The 24,533-nt window shown below is 45.6% G+C and overlaps 1 protein-coding gene across 1 annotated transcript in view; it reads left to right on the top strand.

Annotated features, from left to right (window-relative positions):
- Positions 1-24,533, top strand: part of PTGFRN (prostaglandin F2 receptor inhibitor) — an 85,134-nt gene that overhangs the window by 11,997 nt on the left and 48,604 nt on the right. Inside the window, exons 2-3 of the mRNA XM_082651333.1 lie at positions 17,918-18,286; positions 20,907-21,320. Coding sequence (XP_082507459.1) covers positions 17,918-18,286; positions 20,907-21,320 — 783 coding nt within the window. The remainder of the gene's footprint in view (positions 1-17,917; positions 18,287-20,906; positions 21,321-24,533) is intronic.

Here is a 24,533-nt window from a genome sequence, read left to right as displayed (position 1 = left end):
GGTATATACTGCCCGGTGGTACCCCCCTGTACAGGCCTAACAGGAGTTATCCCACAGCAAGGTATGTTTGGTCCTACGGAAATGGCAATGGTAAAGCAAGCTCTGTGTTCTCTCCAGTGCGTTCATTGACACCATTTGGACCTCAGGGTAAAGAAGCCCATAATTAAGTTTCGATGACTCCGCTTGAAGTCTTCCCAAGCATCCGTCACTCTGTGCCCTTAGAAACAACTATGTCATCTGCGTACACGTTGCCCCTCTTGTGTTTATAGATTGTCTTGGAGTTACTTCTATTTGTTTGACTCTTTGGAGCCCAGTTCAAGCCTCACTTCCTGGGAGAGGTGAGCACGCGTTCTGGGGGGCGGCTGCCTGTAAGGTAAGCACACAGCTGTGTCCATTCCTTTGTCCTGGGCTCTCGCTGGACCCGTTCTTTCAGAGCATGGCCATCGGTTTATAATGCTCTGTTTACTAGGTCGAGCGTCTGTCTCACCCCAGACTGTAATCACCATGAAAGCAGGGCCAGGTCTGCTTTTGTTTACCCGAGTGTCTTAGGACTTTGAGTTATTGAATGATTAAATGATGTGTTTAGAAAACACCTGTATATCTCATGTGTACATGTATAATGTATATGACATATACAACGCATGTATGAAATACACATATAAAGTCTGTATTGTGGGCCTTAAGTCATAAAGGGGACAGAGGTTATCTGTGTGTCCTCACTATCTTTCGTTTGTGTGCGTACTGTCTTTTTCTGTTACTACCGTAGTATTTCCGAAGTGATTGCAGGTGCCTTCATTTCTAAGACAGGTTGGTGGGATGGGGTAGGGGAGGAGAAATGGAGTCCACACGTGAAAAGGCAGGGATGAGAAAGTCCTCATTCTTCCTCATGTGATTTTCTCCATTTTCTCCTTGCCAGCTCGTGTGGAAGACAAACGACTCATGCTTCTCACTGTTCACTCTCTACCTCCTCCACCCCTTCCTCCCTTCGTGGGGTCGTCACAGCCTCTCCCATCCCCGACTGGCATCTGCTCCTTCCTGGGCTTCGTGTCAGTGGCTCACAGCGTGGGGAAGCGTACTTCTTCGGTTCCAGTGCAGGCTTCACGTGCCTGGTGGCTGGGTTCTTGCCATCGCTCTTCTCATAAGTGGCCAGCTCTGGCCACGTCTGCGGGAAGGGGCAGGGGGCTGCTGCCTGCAGCATGTGCCTTGTCTCGCTGTTGGCCTGGGTCGTAACTACTCCTTATTAATTACCCTGTGCCAGGCTTTAGTCTCGAGCTCCGGGCATATGAGGACATAGTCACAGACCCGAATCCTGTAGCTGCCAGTCTCTATGTGGAGGCATGACATATACCCAGGAAAAGAGGTGGCCTCGAAGAAGTGTCTAAGGGGGATCCCCTGGCGGTCCAGCTTCCACTGCAGGGGTCACAGGTGCGATCCCTGGTCGGGGAACTAAGATACTGCAGACTGCGCAGCACAGCCAAAAAAACCAAAAAAAACCCAGAGGTGTCTAAGGATTGTTAGAAAAAAAGTGCTGAAACTTTAATGAAAAGGGAGAGCATTCTGGGCCAGTTTAGACAGAGGAGCTCTTGCAGAAAAGGTGGGACAGCTGACACAATTCTCCATACCTGTTTGTATCACTACTTGTGTCCTCTCCACCTGTATATGCATTTCTTTTAGGCTTTAGTGCTCTGTCTGGATTGGGAAACCTTTGTAAGGATCCAAAGCACCCAAGTTGTTGGCTTCTCTAGCCCCAAAGGGTGATAATAAAACGCATGTGGCAAAATGTGGGGTTTGGAGTATCGAGATGTTATCACTTCCTGGGGTGCTGAGAACTGGTCTCTTGGTTGATGATGCTGTGCGTTACGGTTGCTCAAACCGTATGCTTTTCGCTTTCTGTGATGAGCTTATCGAAGAGCTTTTTTGAAAATTCATCAATGAGGGGCAATTCCTGATACAAATGAGATTTAAGTAACTCCCGTTAACCCATTTAGATGGTGGTCCAAAGATTAGTTCTGGCTCTAAAATTCCAGTTTGCAGAAGTTCATTGAGATAGGAGTGATCCCAGCCATTGCATCCGCAAGCACGTTGCTGGGCTAGGAATGTGGTGATGAGCAGCGAGCCCTCTGCCCCGCCATGGAGCTCACAGTCCCGCGAGGGCGGCGGACAAGCAAATGAGCCTGGGATGGTCACGGTGTCCATGCCGAGTCGACCCTCAGTAGGCACATTCTGAACTCTGCTTGGGGCTGGGGGCGGATCAGGAAAGGTTTCCACAAGATGGCCTTCATTAAGTCTGAGCCGTCAGTAGGCTTTGTCTGGTAGAGAAAGCACGGGTTATTTGTTTCAGGCAGAGGGAAGAGCGTGAGTAAATACACCTGTTTACAAAAGCTTGCGTGTGAAGAAAACTTTTTGGTGGCTGGAATGGAGGGTTAAGTCGTAGGGGCTTCAGAGGGAAAGGGTTGAGGCTGGAGAGAGAGTCGTAAGATTGTGAAGAGCCTGGAATGTCACCTAAAGGAGTTTAAGCCTGATGTCCTGAGTGAATGTCTATTTTTTCTGGTTCTGCCTTCCCTAAGTCCCTCATGTCATTTATTAACTTAATATTTTAAAAGATTCTCATTGTTGGAGGACTCATCTCCTCCCAGCTTTTCTTTTCTTTTTTTTTTTTTGCGTTATGCGGACCTCTCACTGTTGTGGCCTCTCCCGTTGCAGAGCACAGGCTCTGGACGCACAGGGTCAGCGGCCATGGCTCACGGGCCCAGCCGCTCTGCGGCATGTGGGATCTTCCCGGACCGGGGCACGAACCCGTGTCCCCTGCATCGGCAGGCGGACTCTCAACCACTGCGCCACCAGGGAAGCCCTCCTTTTTCTTTTTCTATTGGAGTATAGTTAATTTACAGTGTTGCGTTAGTTTCTGGTGTACAGAAAAGTGATTCAGTTATACATATATAACTTTTTCACATTCTTTATTATAAGTTATTACAAGATATTGACTATAGTTCCCTGTGCTGTACAGTAGGACTCGGTTGTTTATCTGTTTTATATGTAGTAGTTTGTATCTGCTAATCGCAGACTCCTAATTTATCCCTCCCCCCACTTTTCTATGAGGCTGCCACACTGTTCCATCGTCCTTAACTTTGACACCTGGCTAGGTGTCGGCTCATCGACTCACCTGATGATGTGGTTCTGCACCCAGTATGTGTGCTGTAAAGAGCTGCTGAGTGAAGGAATGAAATATTGGATCAATGGAGTCAAGGGTCTGTTCCTTGAAGGGCATGTGAACTCAGAGTCTTTTTTTGTTCAAGTCAAACTACCAAACTGTACTCCTCACTGGGCCTCACTGGGGAAGCTGGCATAGACCTCCGTACCACCCATGGCATCTGGCAGTGTGTCTGTAAATATCAAGGGCAGGCTTAAGGCCTTGTTGGGGAGAAAGGATGGACAAGGCAAAGGAAGAGCAGAAAATGGGCATAGAAAACAGTAAAATTGGGGGAAAGAGGACAAAGTTCCTCAAGGGAAGGAGTCGGGGAGAATTTTACTAACAGCTCAGGTGCGTTCATGCCCAGATGCAAGTTTAAACTCATGTGAAGCTCCCATTCTCCTTCACCTAGACTGAAAGGAGGACCAGGTGTTCACACAGAACTTGGCAGACTCTGCTGGCCTGTTCAAACATGGGGAGGATTGAAAATGGCTGAGTAGTGAGGGGGGCTAGGCAGCGCTGGGGCCTCTAGCAGCTGTTAATTTTATAGAACACTCTAAAATAATCCTTGTGGCTGGATCTTGCCTCAGCTTTTTCTGTCTCTGATCCTTGGACAGAGAATTGTTTGAATCATTTCGTGTTCTGTTGAGTTATTTTGGTTACCCACCGGTACAGATTGGCACGAAGTGGCTTTTGCGTCTTTGTGTTGTTCTTTGGTCACCTGACTTCTCGGAACCTCAGTTTCCTTATTTAATCCTCTCAGGGTTGAGTATTAAATCATGTGAACAGGATTTGAAAACGCTAAAGCCATGCTGTAAATGTAAGGTGGGTTTTGTCAGTTACGGGGTCCTCGAGGGCGAAGCTCTCTGCTCCGTATTTGGCTTATGTATCAGTGTTCCGTCAGAGGAGCAGAGCCGCTGTGAATATTATGGAATAAGCCATTTAGTAGAGGAATTAGACTACACAATTTTGGGAGGAGCTGGGGAAATGAAGGTCTGAAAAGGGATCAAGGAAAAGCCACTAGTCGTCCCTCCGAAGCACTAGTGGGGGCGGATAGGCTGTTTCTGGCAGAGGAATCGAGAAGCCAGGCAGAGTGGGACTGCGAGTGGGGCACACGGGACTGGGAGGGGGGGTCTGGCATAAGAGCCTGTGTAAGGGTAGTTGCCTATTTATAGCTACCACCTATGAGTTTGCAATCAAGCATCTGGTGGTCTTGGATCCGAGTTGGTCAGTAAAGATAGCATTTGGGAAGAAACCCAGAGCAGAAAGAAGAGCTAGAACACACTGGAGCCCACCAACACCTGTGCATCTGTCTCTTGCTGCCTTGAACCCTGACGACCACCAGAGCATGATGGCTGTTGCTTCCTTTCCACCTCCCAAATCTCACACACACTTACGTCTCTTTTGTCCAACTCTAACCCAGAACTGCACAGGGAGAAGGTTTCCAGGGAGTGTAGTTCCAACTTGGCCATGTTGACTCAATACAAACCTGCACGATTTCATAATGTGGAATTAAGGATTTGGCATGACTGGCCTCCTGGGATCTCTCAAAGGCCATGGAACTGGAGCGACATCCTGGTTAGGTGATCTAGTGCTTCAGTGGTAAGAAGTTCACTTAGTTAATGATCCAGTCTTTAAGAAGTGACTTGCAGCTGTGTTCCTCAGTTGTATCTCCTGTCTTCCTTGCCTTTCCTGTCTGTAGTGCCAGAGGGCATGGTTATCTCAGCAGCAAAAGCTAAGGAAAGTTGCATTGACTGAAGAGCCTGTCAGTTCCCATGGAGCGCGAAGCCTTCTATCACCAAGGTTCTGTTTGACCTGGGGAAACAGATGCTTACTCTCCCTCCTCTCCTGGTATGAAGGCTAAAAGAAGATTTGCAGATATGAATGACTGCAGACCAGAGCCAGAAACTGTCGTGTAAATGTTAAGTGAGAGCAAGGTTTAGATCTCTGTACCTCCCTTCTTCACCCCCGTGGTCTGTTAGTCATATTGTCCCTTCCTTGTGTTTCTGCAGCCAGCTCAGGTCAGCAAGGACTCAGGAAGTGCCTTCTATGGTCATCTTAGCTCCTGAGAAAATAACACACTTCGTGAGATTTAATGGCCACACGTGGACCATGTCATCACTCTGAATTCTTTCACCTCTTTTAAAAAAATTTTTTAAGTTTTTTATTTTTTAAAATTATTATTTTTAATATTTATTTATTTATATTTTTAAATTTTTTTACTTTTTAAAAATTAAAAAAATTTTTTTTACTTTTTTTACTTTTTTATTTTTTTAATTTTTAAAAAATTTTTAAAAATTTTAAAAATTTTTTGTCACCTTTTGATTGTCAACTCTGATATTTCCCTGTGTGACCACAAGTGCTTTGCCTTCCTCCTTTCAGATTCCCTCGTATGTGTTGAACCTATTCTTCATCCTCACTGTGATCCCCCTGACCTTTTTTCCGAAGCCGCTTTCACTTCCTGGGCTCTCATCCTGGTGGTCAGCATGCCAGCAGTGAGCTTGTTAAGGACCCTCTGCCACATTTCTTTGCCAGTCCTCATATTGTAGTTGAGTAACCCACACCAACCGTAGTCTCTAAGTCTGAGCTTTATCATCTTGCTGGGGAAAATCCTACAACCTGCCCACCTGAGTTTCCTACCAGTTAGGGTGTCTTTACTGCCTCAGTGAACCTTGTGTTAGTTTTGTGATGGTTTTCCACTATATTCCTTCTAATTCTTATTCTAAACCTTGTCCACAATCTCCAGGATCTAAACCCCTCTCTGCTACTTCACTGAGACACTGGAGACCAACCTAAGGTTCCTCAAACTTTTTGCCTCAAAACCTTGCTATATTTTTACCCATCCTTTTCTCCTAAATTCTGAAAAAGGTAAGGGCTCCACCTTTGGCTCTTTTTTCCTTTGTATGTATACACTCTGTCCCTATGTGATCCCATGCCACTTGTGGCTTTGAATACCATTTATGTGCTGATGACTCCCCAATGAATGTCTCTGCTTGGACCTCCCCCCTGAGCGCCAGACACATAAATTTACTGCCTACTCCACTGTACCCCCACTCACATGTCCAGCAGGCATCTCAGACTTCAAAGGGCTGGAAGAAAACTCTAGCCTTGCCTGATACAAATTCCTTCCTGTCCGTTACGTTCCCCTCTCAGTTAGTGGCTTCACTATGCACCCAGGTGCTCAAGCCAGAGCCTGTATCATACCAGTTCCTGTGTTCCTCACTTTCCACATTCAAAATGGCAGTGTGTCTTTTCATTTTATATCCAAAATATATCCTGCATCTGACTACTCCTGAGAATCACCACCACTACAAGCTGAGGCCAAACGTCCATCATCTTTTGCTTGGTCTGCCGTAACTTCTTCCATTCTGGTGTCCTTGCTTCCAAATTGGTCCCACAGTAATCCGTCTTTCACACAGCAACCAGTGGGCTTTCTACAATAAAGCCGGCTCTATCATTCCCTAGTTTTATGTGCTTCCTATTTCAACCAGAGTCCAAGGCCTCTGCCCCCTCGTTCATTATAATCCAGTCACACTGATCTCTTCTTCTATCCCTTGAACACCAGGCTTGCTCCATCTTAGTGCTTTTATATTTGCGGGTCTCTCTGCCTGGAGCAGTCTTACCCCAGAGTTCTACCCCTGCCTCCTTCTCATTCTGGTCTGAACTCATAGGTGACCTGCTCAGAGGGGCCTTTCCTGACCACACTGGCTAAAAGCAGCCCTCCCCCGTCCCCAGTCACCAGCACGTTGGCCTATTTTATCTTGATAGCATTTATCAGCGCTCTGGGCTTGTTTCCCCACTCTCCCCTTAACTGGAACACAAGCTTCTTTTGAGCAGGGACTCTTGGCCGAATGTCCGCAGTGCCTAGAAGGTGCTGAGAGGACCAACTGGCTGACTTTCCAGGATAAACTGCCCACTTGTGCCCTTCATCTCCTCTTGCCTGCTTTGGGGTCTTTTCACGGTTGTACGCTCTCTTACTTACATCTTGATTATTCCTTTCTTCTGACTGTTACTCTCCAAGTCCCATACCACATTACTGCAAATGCGCTTCTGTGGAGGTTACCAGTGGTTGTGTGGTCATCAGTGCAGAAGTCTTTTCGCAGCACCTGTCTGCCTTGACTTTTCTGCAGGTTTGACATGGTTGCTCATTTTTTCCAAACTGAAGCATAATAGGATTCTACTCTAGATATTGTGCAGGATGCAGATAGTATAGGAACCAGGTCTTGCCTTAGGAGCTCGTAGCCTCCCAGGAGCAAGTACATGGGTATGTCCTTAAGTAAAGCAGTAGGTATCACTGCAGCCTTTCCTTCTTGGAATTCTTGCATCCCTTGGCGGCTAGGACGTAAGCCATTTCTGGTTTTCTTCCTAACTGGCTACTATTCCTTTTTGCCTTTTTTCTTCTGCTTGTGTCTTAAATAATAGGAGCTCACTGTGATTTTGTCCCTTTCCCTCTTCTCTGTACTCTGTCCCCCGGTGACCCCATGGACCTCCACATCGCCCATATCTTCACCAGATCTCCTCTCCAAGCATGTGACTCCACATTTATCTGGGGCTCAGATAGCTTTGGACTGGGGGGTTTCCATGCCTGGCGGACCTTTCAACTTGTCTGAATCTCACTGACTGCTTTTCTCCTCTGTGTTTCCTTGGCAGCGCTCAGCTTCCCTTGGCATGTCTCTCATCTCGGGTCTATCAATGGATTCTTCTTCCAGCATGGCTCTTAGAGCTGCTGCCTTTCCGTTCCTGCCCTTGCTCTTTTTTTTCTTTTTTTTCCCGTACGTGGGCCTCTTACTGTTGCGGCCTCTCCCGTTGCAGAGCACAGGCTCCGGACGCGCAGGCTCAGCGGCCATGGCTCACGGGCCCAGCCGCTCCGAGGCATGTGGGATCTTCCCGGACCGGGGCATGAACCCGTGTCCCCTGCATCGGCAGGCGGACTCTCAACCACTGCGCCACCAGGCACTCCCTGCCCTTGCTCTTCTTTTGATTCTTGTACCAACCTTTCCCCCAACCCCCGGCCCCATCATCTCATAGAGGGCTCCCGACTGACCACGCGTGTGTGTGTCCACTCCAGCCTGCTCTTAACTGCACTGCTCTGCTCGCCCTACTCTTCACCACTCCCCACATGTCCCCGCCTAGGCCTTTGCTTATGCTCCTCCCTTTAACTCTGATCATCTTCCTCCGCAGTGTCCCCTGCCCAAACCCTACTCCCCAGCCATTTTTCAAAGGCCCGATTTAAATGTTGACACTGCATGAAGCTTTTCACTAATCCCTTTGGAGGGACGCACCCTCACTTTCTGAGGAACCCCACAGCACTTGCTAGTACCTCTTTTTGGCTACTATATATCGTTCCTCCTGTTAGAGTTTTCACGTGCCCCTTATGACTCAACATACCGTAAGTCCCTTAAAAGAAGGTCCAAGGCTGATTTACCTTCCTCTCTCACATATCATCCAGCACGAGGGCTTCTTACTCAGTAGTTGTTTGTTAAATGAGTCATACTGCATTTGTCTAGTTTATCTCTCTGAGGTCTTAGCTGAACCTTTTTTTAAAAAATGATTCTAAGGCCCGCTCTAGTAGAACCTTATTGGCGTTTGGATGGGATTTTGAAGTACTGCCATATGTGACTTCATTACACATTCTCTGCTGGCTGTAACTTGTTTAATGTGTACATTGCTGCATTTTCATCACTTAGGGACTGTCTAGATGAAAGCCGGCATGATCCCTTCCTGCCAGACCTCTCAGCGGCAGTCCAGCAGAGGAGACAAAGGTTTTGCATTCGTTAAGTCAGATACTGCAATAAAGGCTCTGTGAGAGTTTACAGGTTTAACCTTCTTGTGTATTCACTTCTAAATCACGTGTGGACTGGGAACTTCGTATAGAAATCCATAGGCCCCTGGTCTCTCTTAAAGGCCTTGTAAGGACTGGAGAAGGGGGATTTAGCTGTCATTTTACAAGGCAGAGTGAAATACCACAAGCTCTTCGGTTTCGGTATTTCCGTTCTGCCTGTTCTACTGGATTCGGTAACTTACAATACTTATCTTACAAATGGCTCCGTTTGTAAAATCAGATTGTTTGCTTCTAGGCAGCTCGGTGAGGTGATAAAATTGGAGCAATAATAGGAACAATTGCAAAAATCCTTTGCAGATCTGCTGTACTCTACAGGCCTTGATTTAGAATAATATTGATGATAACCCAGGAAATAAAATCTATTTCCCATGGATCTCATAAGGAGGTGGAAGAGGGTGGATAAATACAGTTTCATCTTCATTAGCTTGTCTCTCTTAATGATTCCTCGTGGTTGCCAATAGTGCTTGTTGAAATAAACATTGCAGGAATAATTGCACTGAAAAACTTGCCCGACTTTTCTTGCCTATCTCCATCCATTCTACATGATGGAAGAAAGTTGAAGGCATTTAATTATTTTCTGGAGGACTTCAGAGGTAGGCAAATAGGAATCTGGAAACAATTACCTCTTGCATGTTAATTATGTGCACCGCTGAAAAGTCAGAGAGGTGGGCTTCCAAAAGTCCTTCCCATATGTTTTTAGAATGAAGTTCTCTTCACCTTTTTTGAACATGAAAGTGTGAGATGTAGAGTTAGTATCACTTAAAATAATGAAGGCAGTCTATCAGAAAAAAATTTTTGAAGAAACTGGAAGTTATTTTTAACAATCCCGTTTCTCTAAAAACGGGATGTCTCTCCTCTAGTTCATGCCAAGAATATATATTTCTTCCCTTAGTAACTCATTTTGGTTACTTTGTTACCTATCTGGTTCACATTGCCCGTGGAGAATTGGAAGTATTTTATAGGGAATTTCAAGCCGTTGCTTCTTCCTACTCAGAGCAAAGACAAAATCAACAGAATATGGTTAGTATCAACAATGCAGTTGAAGACAAAACCAGCCCAGCCCATCTTTGCCTTGACAGTGCAGTGCATGGGCCAGATAAACCTGGGTTGAGTCCCTCACTTCATAGCTGTTATGACCTTCAGCAAGTTATTTAACTTCTCTGAGTCTCAGTTTCCTTGGTTCTGTGATAGGGGTGGTCTGGCATATAAGAGAGATGCAGTATGTTATTATTCCTCCTCTTACTCTATCCTAGTATTGTGGAGAGAAATTTGATGATGAATCAAAGTGAACACCTTACAAAGTAAATACTTGAGAAAAGCCTATATGATTTTAGCTGAAATTTCAGATTCTTTGATTAATCAAGTATTTTTTATTATCCCCCTCTCATTAGTTTGTTATCCACTCTCTCATTTTTATGGTTATTCAAGAGCTTAGAACATACATTGTCGACTTATTAGTGTCTACTGATGGTCCTTTTATCAAATGCAAGACCTTAGAAAACATTTAGGCTCCAGTTATTTCACTCTTTCCCTTGCTTTTTGTGCTGTTGTTGTCATATGTTTTAATTATGCATATATTTTAAATTCCAGAAGACATTACTAATATTGTATTACATAGTCACCATTCAGTAGATTTACCCACACAGTTACCCTTTCTGTTGCTCTTTATGCCTCCCTACATTTCCGTGATTCCATCTGGGGTCATCTTCCTCCTATTTGAAGAACTCCCTTTAGTATATCATTTTGGTATTTCGTTAGCATTTCTTTTTATTAATTCTCTTTCCCTGATTGAGAGTTGATTGAAAGCATATTGATTTTGCCTTCCTTTGTTAACGATATCTTTTCTGTGTAGAATTCTCTGTTGGTAGTTACTTTCTTTCATCGCTTTAAAGATGTCATTCCAGGGACTTCCCTGGTGGTGCAGTGGTTAAGACTCCCCGCTCCCAGTGCAGGGGGCCCGGGTTTGATCCCTGGTCAGGGAACTAGATCCCACGTGCATGCCGCAACTAAGAGTTCGCATGCCACAACTAAGGAGCCTGCATGCCTCAACTGAGGAGCCCACATGCTGCAACTAAGACCCGGTACAACCAAGTAAATAAATAAATAAAATAGATATTAAAAAAAAAAAGATGTCATTCCATTGTCTTAAGAGCATTGTTTCTATTGAAAGTCAGGTATCATTGAATTCTTGCTCCCTTCCGTGCCTTTAGCAGTTTTACAATGATGCACCTAGGTGTGGTTTTCTTTGTATTCGTGCTGCTTTAGATATATAGTACTTCTTGAATCTGTGGCATGACGTCTTTTGTCGGTTTAAGAAATACCTTAACCATTATTTCTTCAGAAATTAATTCTAATTCTATCATATTCCTTCTCATCCTGGGACTCTGTTACACGTGTTTGACCTTTTTATCGTCTCTCATGTGTCTCTTAGACTCTTTTCTGCATTTTTCATCTTTTTTACACCCTGTGCTTCAGTTTGGATATCTTATACTGACTAACGTTGCATCTAATCTGATATCAAACCCATTTATTGAGTTCTTAATTTTAGATTTTTTTTTTTAGTTCTAGGATTTTAATCTGATTATTTTAATAAAGTTAAGAAGTGAAATCCTGTTGTCTGTTTCTTTAATAAACTAATCATAGTTATTTTAAAGTCCACGTCTGATAACACCAATATCTGGATCCCTGTGCATCTGTTTCTATTGTCTGGGTTGTTGTCTTTTGTTTTCAGTCATTTGGTGCTGTTGTACGGAACGTCTGGTAGGTTTTGATTGAATATTGAAAAATTGTAGAGGCTCTGTGTGATGTTATCTTCTTCACAAGAAGATTTACGTTTTATTTTTTTATTTTTCTTTCTAGCAGGCTAATACAGTAAGAGAAGCTCACTGTAATCCAGTGAGGAATTGAGATGTTTTGAGACAAGATTTCAGTATTCTTGAGAGCTGGTTGTTTGTTCAGCTTTGCTCTTACTCCAAAGGCATAGCCCTTTCCAGGGCTGTAATTCAGTCTGGGGTGTTTACTATTGTCCACCGTCTTTTGTAAACTCGGAATTCCAATTTTTGTTTCCCCAGTACTGTGAGATGGTCGAAAAATTTGCTTAACCTCTTAGCCCCTTAATATTTATTTTCTGTTTAACTTCTCGGACACTTACCAGTCTTCCCCCACCAACTCCCCCCACCTCAGCCTATGACTTTCTTGTTGTGTTTGTTTGCTGGTTTTAGACTATGACTTTCTTAATGGCCCTGAACTTCAGTTGCTGTCTTCTTGGCCCCATGAGGCATTGGCAGTTCTGAACTACTACCTTTTACTGCACAACTTAAAATTGGCAAATATTTGAAGAGAAAAAGCAGTGCATATTGTCAGGCCCACCTTGGGGTGTTTCTGTGATCTTGGCCCCTTAGTCCCGGATACCTGGATTGATCACCAGTGCATTCAATGATCTGTTTCTTGTGTTTTGTCCATCTTTTGTAGTTGTTCTGGGGTGGGGGCAGGGGGCAGGGAGTTGATCTGATACAAGCTAGTCCATCATAGCAGAAAGTATCTCATCTCCATTATTAGTCTTTTGAAATTTATACCTCACTTATCTCCCCTCCTCCCGAAAAACATATTTGAGGCAATTTACAGTGAAATACACACATACATGCAATAATCTTTAAACTAAGGGTAAAGAAATCAAAAGTACAAGGGTGACAGAGAAGGCACAGGAAGGTGTAGAGGTAGAGGAGAGAGATAATTATTAGAAATTTAGATTGTGAATGGTTTCCATATTTCACCATCATATTTCGTACTAGACTTCCTTGAAGCTAAGGTACAAAAGGACACATGAATTTTATATATGTTGGGGAAAACAGGACTTGGAAGTTGGAATACGGGTAAAAGAGATGACGAAGCAGTAACAATTGTATTCAGGGTTGTTTGTGTGTTCTTTGTTTTACTTTGTTTTGGTAGGTTTAGGCAGAAATTTTAAAAACAGGAATTAGGAAGCAGTGCAGGGTTCTGAGACCTATCTAAGAGGGTCTGGGCATCACCAGGGCATGGTGATGTGGTGCTGGGCCACTTAGTAATTGGGATTATGAGAGAGAGGTTTAGCATCAGAGCCTTAATATACTGCACAAAATGTGCTATTAAGGTACCCTAATTTGTGTTGAGTATCAAAGGTACTTGGGTTGTGAGAGACGCCTATATAGTTCTTGTTTGCTGGGGAAAGAACACACAATGGTCCATCAACTGGTATTTTTTTTCTGGTACTAAATTTTAAGAGACTTTTATCGTATGGATTCTTGCGTCATTGAACAACCCAATCGTGGCCTCAATAGTCCTTTTAAAACTAATAAAGAAATGCTTTTCATATAATGGTTTCTTATATTGACCCCTGAAAACAAATTTAAATTGTTTCTTAGTAAAGACATTTTTATAGAAAGCTAACCTAACACAGTTCAGGTGCCAAAGTGTTTGGGACTCTTCATTTGAAATACCGGTAGGATTTGGAAAACCAGAGGAAAATTTTGTTTTTTTCCCCTTAGTCAACTGTTACAAGAGGTTTCAACTAAAATCGGTAATGTGTGGCTTTGCAGATATTCTTTTTGATTTGGAAAGAGCCATATGCTCTATGTTTTACAAGTTGTGTTTATTTTTTAAATATCATTAGCTGTTATTTAACAATATTAAAGGAAATATGTGCTAAATAGCAGACTGCTGGTAGCAAATTGAAATTCTGTTAACTAAACTTCAGAATCTTGCTTTGCACAGATGAGGGGACATCCCAGTTCTGCATGTACGGCACTGCTCGGGTTTATATTTTTTTTAGATTAAAATTTGATCTTTCAAGCATCTGTTCCTATCTGCTTGGCTTTTTCCAGTGGCACTGTAACATAGCCTGAGTCGAAGGTACTTCTGCAGGTTGAGTTGAGGCAGGAGTGCCTAAGTGACCCCAGGGGAGATGGGGAAGCCTTCCCACAGAAGGTGGTGCTGGAGCTGCTTCTTGCAAGAGGCTGAGAGATTGCCAGGAGGGCATTCCATATGAAGGAAGCACAGAAGCAGAGGCTGTGAGGCCCAAGAGAGCATGGCATTTGCAGAGACTTGAAGGGCCATTTGTTTTGTTGAAGTCTAAGGACTAAGGGCTGGGAGAAGGGTAGCTGATGAAGCTGGAATGGTAGCCATGGACCAGACTATGAAGGATCTTGTGTGTCTTCTATTCGTTCATTTATTTAGCAAGTATGTATTGAACAACTACTATGTACCAGGCCCAGTTCTAGGCAGGCACTGGCATTCAGCAGTGAACAAAACAGATAAAAATCACTGCTCATTTAGACCTTGCATCCTGGTGGGAGAAGGCAGATAATAAATAATAGTAAAACTATAGGGATACACGTAAAGAATATTAGTGGTAAGTGATAAGAAAATTTGGCAAGAATGAGGGTGGGTGTGTACAATTTTAAGTGGTCAAGAAAGGCCTCACTAATAAGGCGACACTAGAATGAAATGTGAACCTGGTGATGGAGCGGGGTTTACGTCTGAGAGTGCTCCGGACCGAGAAAATGTGCAGAAGCCCTAGGTTGGAATAGGTCTGTCTGCTCGAGAGTCTTAGGAGGAAAGCACGGCTGGAGTGCAGTGGAGGGAGGAGCTTGGAGAAGAAAAGAGGGCCAGGTCCTGTGAGGTCTTGGTGGCCTCTGTGAGGACTTGGCTTTTATCTGAGTGACATGGGGAGTGATTGGAAAGCTTTGAGCAGAGTAAGGATGTAATGCACTTAAATTTTTAAAAGATGGCTTGGCTGTGTTGAGAGTGGAGGGCAAGAGCAGAGGGAAGGCAGGCAGCCAGTTGGGAGGCTGTTGCAATAATTCAGGTGAGAGGGAAGGTGGCAGGAACCAGGGGCATCGCAGTGGGGGCTCTGGAAGATAGAGTGTATCCTGTAGGTGATGAGGAACCATGAGATACTTCTGACCAGTGAAGTGACGTATGATTTGTGCGTTAAAAAGATGATTTGGGTGACTGTGGAAGCAGGACTGGAGAGCTGACACAAGCAGCTGGCTCAGTTTGCTGAGCTCCACTCACTAAGAATAAAGACAGACACCTTACAAGGAAGGTAGCCTCATGCCGAAGGGCCCCGTTGAGCCGGTTGTTAACCCTGGTGAACTTCTTGACAAGGGCTAGAAATTGCAAAGCTTTACATGTTAGGAAATTCCTCTGTAAACCTGTCAAGGAAGCAAAGTGAATGATTGTGAACAGGTTTATTCTAGAGGCGGCCTGCAAAGCAGGTAACCGCAGACCCTTCCTGCGTGCAGGGCACTGTTGTGAGTGCTCTGTGGCTCAATTAATCCTTACACAGCCCTAGGGTGTGTCTCCATTTCACAGATGGAAACTGGGCTCAAGGAGGATAAGCGTTAGGCTGTGCTCCCTCTTACGGGTCTCCACCATGAAGCTTCCTTCTTCTTCTTCTTCTTCTTTTTTTTTTTTAAATATTTATTTATTTATTTATTAGGTTGCACCAGGTCTTAGTTGCAGCACACGGGCTCCTTAGTTGTGTCATGTGAACTCTTAGTTGCAGCATGCATGTGGGATCTAGTTCCCTGGCCAGGGATCGAACCCTGGCCCCCTGCACTGGGAGCGCGGAGTCTTATCCACTGCACCACCAGGGAAGTCCTGAAGCTTCCTTCTGAAGGGTCTCTCTGGGACAGTCAGAATTATCCAGTCATCTCTGAAATTAAATGTAAAAAGGATGGCCTGTTTCCTTTGAAATGTAGTGATGATGACCTCACTGCTTGCTGGGTATTATTTCAGTGCCCTGAGTTTCCAGTGACAGAAATTATCCTAAGGAATATAAGTGGGTGTGAGTAGAATTGCAAGGAATTGAAATGTCCAGGGGAAGACGTGTGTGTGTATGTGTGTGTGTGTGTGAGTGTGTGCACATGTGCATATGTGTTCGTTTGTGTGTATGTGTGTGTGCATATGGAATGATTTAGAAGGTATGGCAGATCTAGTGGCTCAGATGATGCCATCTAGTCATGAGGGCACATCCTCTGCACCTCTTTGGTCCCAGTGTTGACCTGGGTCTCTTCTGCTGTAGATGGCTCCCTCACCTGGTCAGGAGGGCTGCCCACATGCAGCTTCAGAGCGAAGCAGCTCTGCAGTACCCTGATTCCAAAGGAGGTGAAAGTGTCTTCCTGCAGCTTCAGCAAAAATGAGCAAGGAGGACTCTGACCTTGTTTCAGCCCCAGTGTGCATTCCCGGGACCGGGGGTGCAGGGCATTCCTTAGATCATAGACATATCATCCCAATCTCTGCCTTGATATTCACATGGCACTCTCCCTGAGTGCTTGTCTCTGTCCAAATTTCCCCCCTTTTAAGGATACTGGTCGTTGGATGAGGGGCCCACCCTACTCCAGTATGACCTCATTACAGTTTAGCTCATTACATCTGCAACAACCCTATTCCCAAACAAGATCACTTTCTGAGGTGCTGGGGGCTAGGACTTCAGCATATGAATGTGGGGGGTGGTGGTAGGGAGACACAATTCAACCCATAACAAATGACAGAAACACAGAACTGAAAATAAATAATAGAAGTTCCATTTTATCGAGCTCTTCCTACATGGCAGAGTCTCAGCTGGCCATTTTATTTCATCAACTCAGTGACTCCTTCTTTCCTCATTTTATAGTGGAGGAAGCCAAAGCTAAGAGAGGTCTCTCAGTTTAAACTTGTCTCCTTGATTTCAGAGCCCATGCTTTCTCCTGTATCTCTTAATGCTGTACCTATTCATAGAACATCAGGAAAGAGCCCTGCAAGTTCATTTGGTCTGAATTGAAATGCTAACACAGGTAATAAACACACTGCCAAAAAATGTTCTGAAGTTCATTGCAAAGAAGCAATCTTTTTTTTTTTACATCTTTATTGGGGTATAACTGCTTTACAATGGTGTGTTAGTTTCTGCTTCATAACAAAGTGAATCCGCTATACATATACATATGTTCCCATATCTCTTCCCTCTTGCGTCTCCCTCTCTCCCACCCTCCCTATCCCACCCCCAAAGAAGCGATCTTAAAGGACACACAGGTGACGGTCCCTAAGGGCCATCCCAGAGGCCTGTGAGGTCTGCACTTGGGGCAGGGAATGCCAGTGAACTCTAGGCTTTGTCCACCAGGCCTCTCATCCCCAGTAAGCCGCTGCATTCCTACCAACGCCCAGCAACCAGCCAGAGCAGGCACTGTCTCTCTTTGTGCTTCCCTATCCTCTTTCTGAATTTAGATCAGGGTGAAGAGTAGAGAGAAGGAAATGAGCCAGAAAATAGAAAATTAATACTTGGTAGAGTCGTCATATTTTAAAATTAATTTATAGGCAATGTCAGATAACCAGAGTTAAATCATTTTATCAGCAGGCTGCTCTAGGATTTAAAAATTGGCAGCCATCGTTGTAAATCAGGTCTCAGGAGCCCCCAGGGGGTGCTCTCTAGGGAAGAATGTTGACATTGGGTGGGAAGAAATGTAAATACTTGATTAGCTGTGTCCTTTTCTTTCACACAAAACCTAAAGTATTTCTGCCTCATGTTGAGTGATCACAGTAGGTTAAATAGTAACAGGAGGGAGAAAGCTATTCAAGTTCATGGTTAGCCTACTTTTAGTGCTTCTCTTCCTCCCTGGATATCCTAGGAGACTGTTGCATGAGAGGTACTCATCGCAGGGGGGTATTCCTGGCTTGGGGTCCTTGGGGTGGGCTCAGCCTTCTTCTGCACAGACACTGGCAGCACGCCGGTCAGTGTCACATTTCCCCAGCTGGTCGATGTCACGTTTCCACCATGTGCCTGGGAGCCGGAGCGCCCACAGTTTTACCACATTTATACTGGGAAGACCTTATTGGATTCAAGCCCTGCCTTTCACCTCTTGTTGTTGCAGCTCTTTGTCGAGGGCGTGTGGTGAGGGTCCCCGCGGGGAGTCTGGTGCGGGTGGTGGGCACTGAACTGGTCATCCCCTGCAACGTCAGCGACTACGACGGCCCCAGCGAGCAGAACTTTGACTGGAGCTTCTTGGCCTCGGGCAGCAGCTTCGTGGAGCTCGCCAGCACTTGGGAGGTGGGCTTCCCCGCCCAGCTGTACCGTGAGCGCCTGCAGAGGGGTGACATCGTGCTGCGGCGGACGGCCAACGACGCCGTGGAACTGCACATAAAGAACGTCCAGCCCTCAGACCAAGGCCACTACAAGTGTTCCACCCCCAGCACGGATGCCACCGTCCAGGGCAACTATGAGGATACAGTGCAAGTTAAAGGTACATCCTCACGGGGGGCGGGGTTGCTGCACTGGAGGACCGGACTTTCCTCTGCCACTCAGCTGTGCGGGACTGTGCCAGAAACTGAAGTCCTCTGGGTCTCTGTTCCCACCTCTGTCCGATGGAGGAATAATGTCTTACCTGATTAAAGGCAGAGGATGGGCCGCGTGGCCTCTGAGGGCCCTTTCTCTTCACTCCATTGTGATTGTGAGCCCTCCCGTGGCTGGTGAGTTGAGGCAGAGTGGTATGTGATGGCGACTCCAGCTGTGAGCCCGGTTGCCTGCGCTCAGTAAGTCCCATGGCTCGCTCTCCCACGTGTCAGCTCTGTGGCCGTGGGCATGTCCCATGCCTCAGCTTCCTCCTCTGGAAAACCTTCCGTAAAGGTCGAGGTGAGTTAGGACATGTAAAGCCTCAGAGCAATGCCATAGTAAACACTCAGTCAGGTTAGGGACGAGGAGGTGATGGTCATGATGACACGGATGTTCAGGTTTATGGGACTAACAGATACTTAAAAGCTCATGTCTTTCTTTGTACCCTTGATGATTTAGAAGTTGTAGGGGTCATATGTGGAGAAAGAGTGATGTGGTCACTGCAACCTTATTGGCCTGGCTGTGCAAGTAATCACACCTTATGTATCTGGAATGTTTGGGTTTGTTTGTTTTTTCATTTTCCAAGTTCTGTTTGATTAATTCACCCATTCAATTCTCAACCCAATGAAGAAGAGAGGGCAGGGTATTTCCCAAATTTACACATGAGGAAATGGAGGAGCATAGGTTAATGACTTGCCTAAAATCATACAGCTAATTAGTAAATGGGCAAGAGCAAACAATTTTAATTTGGGGCTAGCAAAATAGAAACATTATTAGTGTTGTTATTATTATTACTTAAGTATGCATTTATGTGTATCCTGCCTTGTTCCAAAAAGAATTATATCAGAGTAGTAGTGTAATTAATGATCAGCAAAGCAGAAGATGTACATGATGATATATAAAGAAGGGGTTGATTCAGGCATTCTTTCCTTCTGTAATGATTTATGGACTGCTACCATATTGTCCAGATACTGTTCCCCCATTAGACTCATGAGGGAATAAAACAGCCATGCCCATTATGCAGGTATTAAAATGTCCAATCTACCTCTTCCATTACCTCTTCTCATTCCTCTACAAAATCCAAATATGTTTTTGAGAAAAAAGTCCCGTAAGACATTCTTGCGTTGGAGTTAAATAATGCATTGCTTTTGTAGTCATCACACACACGGTACACCTCCACCAGGTCAGATGCACCCTCGTCTCCATGTGTAATTCTCATCTTGAGGAGTTGGAGGCAGCAGGGGGGAACCTACTCAGGCCTCTCAGAGTACTCTGCTGCTGTTTGTTCTCCAGTCTTCGAAAGACAGGAGTAAGAAGAGGCTTTCCTGGGGTCAGGAAAGCAGATGGATGGCCGTGAAAGAGACTGGCTGGCTGCCCAAGTGGAGCCTCTCGTGGCTGCCATGCATGGTCTAGTGTCTCTCTGGCCTTCAGCTTCATGGGTCTTCAAACTGTATATCCATGGCCTCAGGGATAACTGGTCTTGGGAACTGAGTCATGTTAGCTGGACTCACAGACTGATGTGTATAGTAGAAGGTCATTATATTCATTTGCAATAGAGATAGGTCTTTGTGATGTGTCCTTCTAAACATGTAGCAGTTTTTTTTTCTGTTATTTAGAGTAGTCCCTTCTCAAGGACACTGAATTTGTTTCTGAGTGTAGGATGGCAGGAAAACCCAAGGAGATGATGCACAGTGGTGTTTGGGGATTCTCTCAGCCAGCCCGTAGGCAAGCCTGAGAGGTTGTCCCTGCCCTTTGGTAGGGACCTCCTCGCTGGTTACTTCACGTGTGGCTTCCCTTCCTCAAGAGCAGTCGCCGACACTTCTCTGATCTCAGGCCCCCTTTTTCTAGACTGTGGAAGAGCCCAGCTTTTCCCCAGTGGGTCCTAATAGTTAAATAGCTGAGGCGTCAGTTCTCCTCGATGGGTTCCTACCCTGCAGATACCTGCTGCTCACCCTAGTCATTCTTAGACATTCCCCAGGCCTCAAGGCACAGGAAGCTCTCCTGTGCTTTTGTGCTTTGCGGATTACACTGCCTTAACTCCTAGAAGATCCCCCTGGTTCTCTACTCCAGCCTGTGTCCTAACAAAGGAGTGTGGCACAGTAGCGGCTGGTTATTTGATTGTAATTGCTGAGTGCCAAGCATCGTCCTGGGCACCTTCCCTTATAACTGGTTTAATTCTCAGTCAACTTCCGGAGATAGGTCTCGTTGTCATCCCTTTTTAGAGTTGAGGAAAACGAGGCACGGAGGGGTAAAGTGACTTGCCTAAGGGTGGCAGAAGTAGAACTCCAAGGCACAGCTCCCCAAAGGGAATTTGCACCACCTCGTTCTAGCCAGGGGTCTTATTAGTGTCTCCTCTTTTTTCGAGTCAGGAAGTTGAGATCATAGATGAAGCGCAATGGGCAGCCGTGCCCATCTGGGCTTTAGAACAGGGGAGGGGAGGAGGAAATTGTGCCGCAAGCCCCGGACGGTGCTGGGCACTTGCGCAGTGGCTGGGGTGGCGGTGTGCTGACGGCTCCGCTTTCTCCCTGCAGTGCTGCCGGATGCTCTGCGCGTGGCCGCCGGCCCGCAGCCCTCCCCGGGCCCCAGCCTGCGCGAGGGCGAGCCCTTCGAGCTGCGCTGTTCGGCCTCCACCGCGTCGCCGCTGCACACGCACCTGGCGCTGCTTTGGGAGGTGTGGCGCGGCCCCGCCCGCCGGAGCATCCTCTCCTTGACCCACGAGGGCAGGTTGCGGCCCGGCCCCGGCTACGAGCAGCGCTACCGCAGCGGGGACGTGCGCCTGGACACCGTGGGGAGCGACGGGTACCGCCTCTCCGTGTCCCGGGCCCTGGCCTCCGACCAGGGTTCCTACCGGTGCATCGTCAGCGAGTGGATCGGAGAGCAGGGTAACTGGCAAGAAATTCAAGAAAAAGCCGTGGATGTGGCCACCGTGGTGATCCAGCCAACAGGTGAGCTTCTGGAAATTGCATGTTTTAGACTATATGTTATTCGGGGCAATGTGGTGTAAAGAACTCGGCCGGGAGCCTTTTTCTTCTCTGACAAGATTTCTGCTCCTCCTGGGAGGCCTCGCGTTGACGGGTGAGGGAGTAGGGTGGTGGTAACGGTTTGGGGAGGATGCATTTCTTTTGTGCCAAATGCCGAGACCCCTGGGAAGCTGCAGGTTGCATAAGATACTTTGAGTATTCTGTGACTGAAAGATGAAGTCCTTTTAAGTGCCAGGAGAGGTCCGGCCTGGTGGTCAGAGGGGCTTTGGGGTGGAGCTGCCCCCAGCCCGCTCCCTTGGCTTCATTTTGTTTGGTGTTTCCTAGATCTCTGGATCTGCCCTTCCCCACAGCTGTTGGGGACGCGTCTGGCTCATCCCCAAACCTCTCGTCTGACTTGGGTCCTCTAGACCTGCCTTTCAGGTCCCCTCAGATGTGACATCCCCTTGTAGGTGAGGGATTCCCTAGGGCTGGGCCTCTTCTTATGTCCTCTATGCCACATACCCCAGAAGCATTCAGCTGTGGGGTCTATATGCAAGAAGTTTTTGTCATCTGTGAACGAGCCTTTTCAAAAACAACAAACAAAACCCTTCTTACTCCTGCTAGAGAAGTAATTAAGGAAATGCAAAATACATTTTCGGAAACCCATAAAAATAAAAGAAAAACAAATAGGAAAGAAAAACAGGCCAGTTTCCAACAGGCATCAGTAGAGAACCTACTGTGTGCTCAGTTCTGTCCTGGGCTCTGGGGTCAGAGATGCTTAAGGATCGTTCCCAGGCCTCATGGAGCTTCTGGCTTGGCAGAGAGAAAGTGAAAAGAGCCCATCTCAGGGTGATGTCACTGCTGTGGATGGTTGGATAGACTTGGTTTGCTGAGAGTCTGACATCTCCAGATCTCAGAGTACTCTGCTGCTGTTGCTGCTGCCCCCTGTTCTGTAAACTGGGAAGACCTTGGCTGGACTCATTTCCTGACTATAAACAAGAGTGTGTGGTCGCTCTGTTGCTGAGGTTGGAAGGAAAGCAGGAAACGATACACACGGGGAGTGTTTTTCCTCTGCAAGCTGCATTGTCCTGAGCACTCTACCCTGCGTTTGCACCACAACACAGGAGCTGGATTTGGGAAAAGCAGCACTGACTGGCCACTGAGTGACCGTGGCCGTCAGTGAGGTTGGAGGTGCTCTTGCCGACAAGAGGGGCTGCAGGTCACACTCAGTCTTGGTTCTTCCAGCTGCAGAAATCACTTTCCGGATGGATTCAGGTCACCTGCCTTTTCGGAAGTGATCTGCCAGGAACCTGACCTAAGAAACCACGGATATTCAGCTTGCATCGAACAACTGTTTTAACGAGGCAGGAGGGTTAAGAATTTCAGCCTGGCAGAGAATTATCTTTTCATACAAGAATTTCAGTTGTAAAGGTTTTTTTTTTTTTTTCGTTTCAAACAAGCCGCAAAACCCAGAGTATAGTTATAAGACTTGAACACCCTGCGTCTATTAGGCAGGCGGTAGCATCTGGCTCTCACCTGAGCCTGAGGGCTCGTAGCTTGTTGTGCCATGGGCGTCTTCGACAGTCCTTTGAAGCTCACAAACCTTTTCTCAGAGTTAATATGTTTTAATTCATAAAATCCATGTGGAGGATGACAAAGGAAAACAGTTACATTGAATAGTAATCAAAATATTTTAAGAAAAATTTGTTATATAATAATATAATATTTTATTATTGCATTAAATAATAAGATATAGTGGCAGGCCTAACAACTACTGTAATTTCTGATAAGTGATGAATATAAATGATATGTTAAGATATCTGCAACAATTGTCAGGTGATGTGAAAATATCTGTGATTTCTATTGGGAACAAGGTCCCGGGGACAGATAATACTACACTGGTTTGTTGCTTAGTTTCATAACGAGAGGAGCTGCTATATTTCACGTAGAGGTTAGTAAACCAAAGACAATTTGTTTTTCCCGTCCATGTCACAGATTCCTTAAATTCTCTTTGTGGACCCCAGGTTAAGAACTACCACACTAGAGTGATGGTCTTTCTCTCATTTTCAGCACCTGCATTCTCCACAGCTAGCTTTTTTTTTAAATTAAAGTGTAGTTGATTTACAATATTATGTTAGTTTCAAGTGTACAACGTAGTGATTCAATAGTTTTATAGATTTGACTCCATTAAAGTTATAAAACATTGGCTGTATTTCCCGTGCTGTGTACTACATCCTGTATCTTATTTATTTTATACTTAGTAGTTGTACCTCTTGATCCCCTTCCTCTATCTTGCCCCACCCCCTCCCCCTCTCTCCACTGGTAACCACTGATTTGTTCTCTGTATCTGTGAGTCTGTTTTTGTTCTGTTATATTGGTTCGTTTGTTTCATTTTTTAGAGACCACATATAAGTGAAAACATGCACTATTTGTCTTTTTCTGCCTGACTTACTTCACTAAGGATAATACCCTACAGGTTTTGTTGCACATGGCATTATTTCATTCTTTTTTGCAGCTGAGTAATAATCCATTGTATTTGTACACCACATCTTCTTTAATCATTCATCTGTTGATGGACCCTTAGGTTGCTTCCATATCTTGGCTATTGTAAATAGTGCTGCTATGAATGTTGTCCATAGCTAGCTTCTTAAGTATTCTTATGGCATTGTTATGATAAATGGCACAAAGCTACTTAAATGGTGGGGCTGTAGGTCATGTAGGTGGCAGTAAACCCCCCTATATTGGGAGTGGTCTGGTTGATGCAGATGTTGGTGTCTAATTTATAGGTTCAGTTACATCCAGTAGGAGAAAGCCTGCATCACTCCAGGCTTAGTCTGAGGTCCCCTCTTGCATTACGAGTCCTTAGAACTGATTCTTTTTTTCCCTTCCCCGTACTTCGTCCTGTCCCAGCAGTGAACCCTCCAATCCCATAGAACATGTGACAACTATGCTTAGTGATGTGACAAGATTTTTAGCCACTTGCAGGGAAAAAAAATTAGAAAGTGAACTATACTGCTAAAGAGATGTTTCTGCCAGTATTTCTAAACGCAAGAACCTGTCTTCTCCATGCATACTGTCCACAGCTGCATATTGCCCACTTCTTCTTTCCTCAGCTGGCTCCCTCCTGAGCCTTCTTTTACCGCCAGTAGTGGTGGCCAGCACAGAGGGACTCTGGCAGTATTCTGGGATCCCTGACCA

This window comes from Grampus griseus (genome assembly GCF_964374135.1).
Source record: "Grampus griseus genome assembly, chromosome: 1".
NCBI lineage: Eukaryota > Metazoa > Chordata > Mammalia > Artiodactyla > Delphinidae > Grampus > Grampus griseus.
The sequence above is the reverse complement of the archived record's forward strand: the minus strand, read 5'-3'. Positions and strand labels throughout refer to the sequence as shown.